Source organism: Salvelinus fontinalis, chromosome 16 (assembly GCF_029448725.1).
Source record: "Salvelinus fontinalis isolate EN_2023a chromosome 16, ASM2944872v1, whole genome shotgun sequence".
In the NCBI taxonomy this organism is placed as follows: Eukaryota; Metazoa; Chordata; class Actinopteri; order Salmoniformes; family Salmonidae; genus Salvelinus; species Salvelinus fontinalis.
In genome coordinates this window covers 19,055,350-19,065,393 of record NC_074680.1, presented here as the reverse complement: position 1 = coordinate 19,065,393, position 10,044 = coordinate 19,055,350, and the positions used below count along the sequence as shown (strand labels likewise).

Here is a 10,044-nt window from a genome sequence, read left to right as displayed (position 1 = left end):
ATGAAAATATGTCAATCTTTTTTTTTTTTTACATGTCGGTAACCCGGTGTATTAAAGTGATAATGTCCTGCTTCTTCAACATACACTTAGTATTAATTTCTTAGCCACAGTATACATATCTCCCTGGCATATTACATAATTTATGCAGCAGCATACAATACATTTTTGGACTCACTATGTTGTGCTGTGCCCACTGCGCCGGTCCTTCTTGTGGACAAATTTTGTCATCGAACTTTGTCATTAAAGTTTGGCATTCTCCGGATTTATGTTGCTTTCAAGACAACTGGGAACTCGGAAAAAAAGGTTGAATCATGACGTCACTGATCTTCAGGTCAGAACTCTAGAAAGAGGCCCATACCAAAATTACACATTTTTCTGATTGAATTGAATTATCTTTTTAAAACATTAACCCTAGTGAATAACAACAAGAATAACATCTTCCTGAATCATTATAATAAGATATTTTCAGAGTGAATACAATTGCACTAAAATTGTTTATTTTTTGTATTATTTTATTGATATTTTTTTGTATGTTTGAGTATTTTCTTGTTAATACCTGTGTTTTGTTAGACATGTTTGATGTAGCAATGTAAGTATATTTTTGTATTATGAATAAAAAATAAGAAGAAGAAAAAAAGAAAAAAAAAGAAAGAGGCCCAAGCTCCTGACTTGGAATTCCGAGTTGGATGACCGTTCAAAACATACTTTCCCAGTCGGAGTTTCCAGTTGTCTTGAACTCACTGAAGTCTGCGATTTCCGATTTCCAAGTTTCCAGTTGTCTTGAACGCAGCAGAAGTCATGCTGGATTGACAGCATGGCCAATGTATTCAACCTTTTCTGGCCCATGGTGTTGTGTGTGAGTGTTTATCCCTTTAAGCTTGGAAAATAGACTCTTAAACCCAGATTTGGAACACACACCCTCTCCACTGAATAGCAGGCTAGTTATTGCTTGTCTTACTTGCTAGCTAATATTTTGAAATTATGATGTTGACATGATCAGTCCAATCAAAGCTATCTACCGTGATTTGACATCATTTTATCTGTGGCCAATGGCCTTGAGCCTTCTTGGATGGGCACTTCTAATGTAAATCTATGGCAGCACCCAAGGGGGCTTGAACTTTATAGCTCTCCCTGTAGATTTTGCGGTGGCTAGTGTCCCCATGAATGACAGAACACTGAGCCAATCACGGCGCAACTAGAGAACATTACCAACCCCTACGCTCTACATTTGCTGCTGGCTGCCCCACCACCACTACAGAAAGCACTGAGCCAGGCTGAAACACCTGCATTTTGGAGCTGCCTTACTCAAGAAAACGAAAAAGAGACCATGCGGCTTTATTAACCCAAATATTTTTGGGGGGACATTGTTTGCAAACTGATATGTGACAGATATTAATGCCAAAATAACATGCAAAACAAGCATATATTCTTGTATATAAACTGTATACATTTTTTTGCTAAACAGGTGGAGCTCAAAACTGGTGGTGCTCTGCACCATCTGCCCTGAATGACGGTTCGACGCTGCAATTTTTGTATTTTTTACACCACTGATTTCCAGCACCTGTTTGTAGACATTTGGCATGATACGACTAAAGTACACAACAAATATGTCTCTCTAAGTGTAGGCCATCTATCTGATACTGTCTGGTTCAAACGAGTAGGACATTGTTTTTTATTTATTTATTGTTTTTTTAACCTTTATTTAACTAAGCAAGTCGGTTAAGAACAAATTCTCATTTACAATGACATCCTACCTCGGCCAAACCCGGACGACACTGGGCAAATTGTGCACCGTCCTATGGGACTCCCAATCACAACCAGATGTGATACAGCCTGGATTGTGAACCAGGGATTGTAATGACCCCTCTTGCACTGAGATGCAGTGCCTTAGACCGCTGCACCACTCGGGAGCCCCAATGTTACCGCCTCTAGCATTGAATACAAGGGAAGCCAGGGAGCATTTGTCATCCCTTGACAAACTTTTTTCCTGGTGGGGAAACAAGTGTCAAGGGTAGCCAGCTTGGATTTGGCGTCTCTCTTATCAAATCGCTTTGAGAGCATACATCACTAATACACAGAAACAACTTGAATTGTTGCATCTCTTTGTGTTGTTATCCTCTGGTGGATAGCTAGCTAGTTTGCTAAATTAGCCATGGATGGAGATAGGGATTTGCATTTCTCCATACTGGTCAATGATTATAATGGCGATTCTGATCTGACCATTAATGAAATCATTGTTCTTCCCCTGGCCTGAGAGGATGGAAGTATGTCGCTATGTAGAAAGCCAATGTTAACTAGCTAACGTTGGCCATGAATGGAAGTTAGGCTAGTGAGCAAGCATTTTAGCCAGTTAGCCTAGAACAACAAAAAATAAAAGTGTGTACTGTATGACAGAGTGATAGACTGTTTCATCAATATGAAAGAGAGGAGGATGGCATTCACATTTCTCTGCAAGTAGAGTGAGTCAACATGTTTTTTTTTACTTACACCAACTCATGCACACACATGCAAACAAAAATCAGAACCATGGACAGCCACATCATATTTAGTTTATGTTGATTGGACTAAATTGTTTATGGTACATTTTAGTTGTCACTGTATTAGACTAAGCAGAGGTGATTTGATGTTGAAATGTTGAAGTTGAAATGGTGCTGGAATAGTGGAGGCAGCTCCTGTTTTCTTTGCGACTTGTGTTAACTCGCTGTGGTTCTAAATCAATAGTTGTTTAGTGGTCCGAAAATGTCGTAAACATTACCTTGCTTGACCATGCTGGAGGTCATGTACCTGTCTGTTACATGGCATATGCGTCATGGACTTAATCGGACAAAGGTTGCTATCCGGTTTTGTGATAAAATAAAAGTGTGGTTGAATTTATTTTTTCCACTGTCTTCTTGTTGTCTCTGCCTTTAGGCCTATATATCACGGTCACAATTAATAGCAAACAACGCACCACTACTGGTAGGTATGTCTGCTGCCTTGTCGTTGTCCTAAATGTCAATCACCAAACGAGGGGGCCAATGCAAGTGTGGAATAAATCAACTTTAGTACATGTTGTCAAAATGCAGCATTCTGCAATAGGGACGGGAGTAACAGAAACCTAATTTTGTTGACAACATTGGACATAAAACAGCGCTACCATGCTGCTATTTTTAGTTTAATAAACTCAGCGAAAAACGTTCTCTCGCTCCAAAGTTAACGCACTGACTTATTAGAAAAGGCAGTACTTTTCAATGCGTGAGATATAAGAGGTGTGGTGTGTGAGAAGAGGGTCAAATACGTGTTTCACGGCCAATGGGTGAGAGTTGGTAGCTCTCAAAGACAGTGGCAATATTAAGTTTGTGTGAAATTGTAAACATGGGGCAAGCGCTTGAGCACTTGCTGGCTACGTACTACAGGGGGCGTGGCCACGTTACGAGCTGCGCTTCCGTGTTTACACACCCACGAAAAAGGAGGGGACTAGCGGCGCAAAGTATGCTCGCGGAGCAAGCATAGAGCGGTGGTGAGGAAAGTGACGGAGTCACAGCATAGGCTCACTATATGGTAAAGAAGAGGTAACTTATTCTAGGTTTCAAAATTGCGTTTTACAGCGGAATGTTCACTCGAAGGGGCCATGGAGACGTCAAGAAATCTACACAGAAAGTTCTGGACCCAAAGAAGGATGTATTGACCCGACTGAAGCACCTCCGGTCCCTGTTAGGTGAGTGACATGTCATCGAGCTTTGATGCAGCACCAGTGACTCGCTCGATTATTGATGGTGCCTGCCTCCTAGTAAGCTAGCTAGCTAACCTTTGTGTCCAATGTTTTTTTTACCACGTCGAATATATGGGGCATCATGCTAACCTATATGATAAACGTGGAGCTGGCTAACGTTAGCTAGCTAAGCCAAGCCATCCTTTGTGGTTAGCGCGTCTGTCTAACGTTCGTTTGCAAGCCACCAGTAGTGTCATTGTAGAACGGTTAGCCAGAGCTAGCTGATTAGCATGCCAGTCAGCAGCAGGCAGGTTACAAAAACCTAGCTTTGTGCTAACAAGGTGCTTCGCTTCACGTCCTAGGTACTAACTAGATGGACAGTTTTGTTTGCAAGTTGGCTGCTTGCTTACTAGCTATCAACCTCTAGTCCCTCAAAGAGTTGTTAGCTAACATAGCAGCTGGCACTGTATAGCTTGCTAAACTCAATGAAATGTATATTGCTAGGCTAGCTAGCATTAACAAAAGAGCCATTCAGTAACGTTAGCCAACATTTGGAGATGACATCTGAACATAATGCACATGACACTTTGTTGAATCATGTAACTAGGTAGCTAGTTTGCTAGTCCCACAAATTAAATTAGCCTTTGGGTGTACTTTCAATTTCTTACCTAGCCAGTTAGCTACATATTCAGATAGTATTGCATAATTCATAGGTGGTTGTCACATGACATTGCTACCTATTCTCATTGAATGCCATTTATTTTGTCCTGATGCAGGCAGTAGGACATTATCGGAATAGCCAGCCTAACAATTAGGTACGTTTTTTTTCTATTAGCTGCAAATAAAGTATCTTATAATTTGTCTGTTTGAGACATTAGTCTATATATCAAAAACAAAGTGAAAATATAGGTATTGAATAGAAGAAGCCTATTCAATAGGCAGGCATACCTATCTTTCCCCGGGTATGGTTATCAGAGAAAGGATGTGGGGGTGTGTGACAGTTGACTGTAGTTCTGCTAGTTTGTTCTCCTTGGGGAAATGAACCACTGTTTCAGTTTATTTTTGTGGAATTTATCTTACCAGGCTTTGTGTTTAAATTTGTTTAAGTCTATTTCACTATCAGTTCCTACCTAGAGTTTCAATGGTCAATATTGTTTCTCTCACTCATCTTATGCAAAAATTCAGAAGACTGCAAGGACAAGAAAATACATTTGTACAAATTGCAGACATGTTTGGAATGACAGATTGTGGATCTAACTCTTTTTAATTGGATATACAGTCAGGTCCATCATTTTTGGCACCCGTAATAAAGATGAACAGAAAATACTGTAATTATACTGAGCTATATTGTATGCAACAAAACAAAGGGACATTTATTTTATACTACAATTGCTTAGAGAAATATTTTGTTTAACAAGTAATACAAAAAATCTCAAGATACTGGTCAAAATGATTGGCACCCCTGTTTTCAATACTCAAGTCTTTTTATCCAATGTTTTATGAGATTGGAGAACATTTTAGACCATTCCTCCATACAGAATCGTTCCAGTTCCTTGATATCCTTTGTCTGCTCTTATGGATTGCCCTCTTCAATTCACGCCACACGTTTTCAATGTGGTTCAAGTTTGGAGACTAACATCAAAGATCCACCACCATATTTTACTGTAGGTATGATATACTTTTCTGCATTTGTTTCTGTTTTCAATGCCAAACCTACCACTGGTGTCCGTGGCCAAAGTACTCTGTCTGACCATAGTACCGGCATGAAAATAGAGCTCTTTGGCCACGCACACCAGTAGTAGCCCCAACGTGTTCTCCAACCTCATAAAACATCTTTATAAAAAGGCTCAGGGTTGTTATCCTCACAAGGGGAGAGTGCTAGAGTATTGAACACAGGGGCCAAAATTATTGGCACCCCTATCTTTTAGATTTTTTTTCATCACTTAAAATAATATAATAGCAATTTATTTGGAGCATATAATATCTTTATCAAAGGTGCCAATAATTGTGGACCTGACTGTAAATTGAGGACATATAGACGCCTCATTATATTACACTCTTTCACATTGAATGCTGTTGAAAAAAGTATCTTCTCCATTTATTTGCAGATGGGACTCTTCTAAAGAAAGTCCTGTTTGTTAACCTAGGGTCTACCTTTGAACAGGAAGCGTCATTCTGTGTTGTAGGCCTAGGTTATATGCATACTGTAAGGTCATTTAGCCTAATTTCCCTCTGCATCAGTATCATTCCATGCCAAACAACCAGAAATATTGCCAGACTCTCACTCTCTTCGTGTAGTGTCTTTTATGAAGCTCATTGTGGAGCGGTGTGCTACTTGGACCATTTCAATTGACCCCCCTTGCCTGAGTCCATCTTTTAACAGGCTCGCTGACCTGTAGAACACCTGTATCTGGGACTGGCCCCCTGTCAGGCACTACCTATCAACCACTTTACACTGTGTCTGTGTACAAATCTCCATCTCAAAAAAGTGCTGAACTAGCGCAAAGGTGGTTAATATGTCAAAAGTCTAGCCTATCAGGGTACTTTCCTGCTGACGCTGCACATTCAATGTCAAGACTTGTACGGTCAAGATAGAGGTCAACAGTGGTCCAAGGGAGTCTGTTACTTCCCTACGGTTTTTCTTGTCCTCATGTGTGGGCAAAGATAAGGCAGGTCTGTTTGTGCAGCAGCTGATAGCTGGGCCTCCATATTGATGTCCGTTGGCCACCCTCCTCCCTCCTGCAGTCAGTGTTTTCAACAAAGAAGGATTTCCTCCTGGTCTGGTGCTGGCTGGTTCCTGTGTGGACAGGAAGTAGGGATGAGTGATTGGGTGCTGGACACAGCAGGGAGTCTAGGGGAACGTTGACCTCTTTTAAATAAAAATGATTGTGCTGTTATGTCATGGTGAAAGCTTACAAAGCTATATGTTTTTTTTTGTGTTCAAAAGACATATTTTGACGAGAACTTGGACAGATTTTACACACACTGACCAAAGAACTCAGACAAATGCCACTCCCTCCATTCTTACAGTAATATAAAATATGCCACTTCTGATGTTTTTGATATCAAGATTGGAATTATACACTGCTCAAAAAAATAAAGGGAACACTTAAACAACACAATGTAACTCCAAGTCAATCACACTTCTGTGAAATCAAACTGTCCACTTAGGAAGCAACACTGATTGACAATAAATTTCACATGCTGTTGTGCAAATGGAATAGACAAAAGGTGGAAATTATAGGCAATTAGCAAGACACCCCCCAAAACAGGAGTGATTCTGCAGGTGGTGACCACAGACCACTTCTCAGTTCCTATGCTTCCTGGCTGATGTTTTGGTCACTTTTGAATGCTGGGGGTGCTCTCACTCTAGTGGTAGCATGAGACGGAGTCTACAACCCACACAAGTGGCTCAGGTAGTGCAGTTCATCCAGGATGGCACATCAATGCAAACTGTGGCAAAAAGGTTTGCTGTGTCTGTCAGCGTAGTGTCCAGAGTATGCAGGCGCTACCAGGAGACAGGCCAGTACATCAGGAGACGTGGAAGAGGCCGTAGGAGGGCAACAACCCAGCAGCAGGACCGCTACCTCTGCCTTTGTGCAAGGAGGTGCACTGCCAGCGCCCTGCAAAATGACCTACAGCAGGCCACAAAAAAAAAAAAAGTTTTCTTTTATCATATTTTGGACCACAGTAAGGCATTCTCGCCACAAGCCTACCTATTGTTCCTGCAGTGAGGAGGATTCACAATCTTCATTGACTGTTTTTAGAATTTCTGCAGATTATTTCCAAAAAGCCTACCAGTATGTAAATTAGGCAGCCAAAACATCAGCTCTCTTACCAATGCGATTCGGTAGGCTGCTGACGAGTCACTCACTCAAACGTCACTGTCTGGCTAGTCCTGATGGACTTTAAAATACAAACAAAACATATTGAAAATACAAACGAGATCTTTAGTTCACTTGTCCCGTTTCGATACCATTGACATGTAACTACTGTCATGACTCTCCTGTGAGGATAGGAAGGATCAAGTTACAGTGGGTCCGCTCTACAGCGCCCTCTTTCTCCCGGAGAGGGGTGAAGTCGGCCATTTTATGACGGTCGTAAATACCTTGTAGAAACTCTGCCTTTGGGCTTTGCAGGAGGAGGGGAAAAATCTCTTTGTTACAAGGCGATTCCTCTCGCCAAAACAGTAACATCAAATGGTTGAATAATGAAACAATATTTCTGTAATCCAAACAGTTGGACTGGTCCGTGCGTACTGAAAGAACAATTATGTCAGAACAGTTGTTGTTTTGGGATCTCATTAAGGACGCTATGAGAACAACTGTATCTCTGAATGTGTATATTTCCCAGTTATCAGATTTACAAATCTTGTGGAACTTATACAATTAAATATGAAACAATTTGTGAGAAGATGAAATGTGATGTTAGCCTTGTAAATGAGAATTGTTTTTCATATTAAAATTTTAACCAGTCAGTGGCCTCACCCATGGGAGCACAGACATTATGTCGGCGTAATTCATAATACCGATTTATTTAAAATTTTAGCTGCCTTTTATGCATTCTAGTACGGTTAAATATTTAACGCACACATGGACGCAGCGGTCTAAGGCACTGCATCTCAGTGCAAGAGGCATCACTACAGTCCCTGGTTTGAATCCAGGCTCTATCACACCCGGCCATGATTGGTAGTCCCATAGGGCGGCACACAATTGGCCCAGCGTTGTCCGGGTTTGGCTGGGGTAGGCCATTATTGTAAATAAAAATTTGTTCTTAACTCACTTGCGTAGTTAAATACAGGTGACACACACACACACACCACACTGACCAAAATATATTTTGTAAGCATTTATGTATGTCCCCATTACCAGTAAAACATAATCAAAACCTATTAACCCCAAGAAGTTAACGACCGTTCCACAGGTGCATGTTCATCAACTTCTTATGGCTGCAATCCCGGTAACGGGATGATATGACAACAGCCAGTGAAAGTGCAGGGCGCCAAATTCAAAACAACAGAAATCTCATAATTAAAATTCCTCAGACATACATGTTTCTTATACAGTACCATTTTAAAAGTAATCTTGTTGTTAATCCCACCAAAGTGTCCGATTTCAAATATGCTTTTCAGCAAAAGCACTACAAATGATTGTTAGGTCACACCAAACCACAATAAGCACAGCCATTTTTCCAGCAAAAGATAGCAGTCACAAAAAGCAGAAATATAGCTAAAATTAATCACTAACCTTTGATGATCTTCATCAGATGACATTCATAGGACTTCACGTTACACAATATATGCATGTTTTGTTTAATAAAGTTCATATTTATATAAAAAAAAATCAGTTTATATTGGCCCGTTACATTCACTAGTTCCAAAAACATCCAGTGATGGTGCATAGCCACATCGTTTCAACAGAAATACTCATCATAAATGTAGATGATAATACAAGTTATACACATGGAATTATAGATATACCTCTCCTTAATGCAACCGCTGTGTCAGATTTCAAAAGAACTTTACGGAAAAAGCAAACCATGCTATAATCTGTGACGGAGCTCAGAACAAGAGTCAAATTAGCCGCCATGTTGGAGTCAACAGAAACCAGAAATTACATGATAAATATTCCCTTACCTTTGATCTTCATCAGAATGCACTCCCAGGAATCCCAGGTCCACAATAAATGCATGATTTGTTTGATAAGGTCTGTTATTTATTTCCAATTAGCTACTTTGGTTAGCGCGTTTGGTAAACAATGCCAAAGTCACAAAGCGCATTAACTAAAACGTGACGAAATGTCCAAAAGTTCCGTAACAGTCAGTAGAAACATGTCAAACGATGTATTGAATCAATCTTTAGAATGTTGTTCAAATCTTGAATTACGTTCCAACCAGAGAATTACATTGACTTCAGATAAGCGATGGAACGGAGCTGCCTCTTATGTGAAGGCGCATAGTGAAAGAATGTTCACCTCATGGCAGTGGTGACTCATTCCTGTCTCCTTCGGCCCCCCTTCACAGTAGAGTGATCAGACAAAGTTCTACAGACTGTTGCCATCTAGTGGAAGCCGTAGGAAGTGAATACTCATTCATATCTCGCTGTGATTTCAATGGGATCTTGGTTTTTGCCTGCCATATGAGTTCTGTTATACTCACAGACATAATTCAAACAGTTTTAGAAACTTGAGTGTTTTCTATCCAATACTAATAATACTATGCATATATTAGTAACTGGGACTGAGGAGCAGAAGGCCGTTTACTTTGGGCACCTTTCATCCAAGCTACTCAATACTGCCCCTGCAGCCATAAGAAGTTCATTGTTTATGGTTCATTGAACAAGCATGGGAAACAGT

At 40.5% G+C, this 10,044-nt stretch overlaps 1 protein-coding gene across 7 annotated transcripts in view; it reads left to right on the top strand.

Annotated features, from left to right (window-relative positions):
- Positions 1 to 3,426: 3,426 nt before the first annotated feature.
- The window catches only part of LOC129812779 (ral GTPase-activating protein subunit alpha-2-like), a 157,264-nt gene continuing 150,646 nt past the window's right edge, over positions 3,427 to 10,044 (top strand). For 5 of the 7 annotated variants that reach the window (XR_008753074.1, XM_055864636.1, XM_055864641.1 and 2 more), the window contains exon 1: positions 3,428 to 3,697. Coding sequence is in view for 6 of the 7 variants with exons in the window: in XM_055864636.1 (XP_055720611.1) it covers positions 3,592 to 3,697 (106 nt within the window). In the remaining variant the exon portion in view is untranslated. Of the gene's footprint in view, positions 3,698 to 10,044 lie in introns of all 7 variants that reach the window. The other 2 variants (XM_055864642.1, XM_055864640.1) reach the window with 2 other exon arrangements.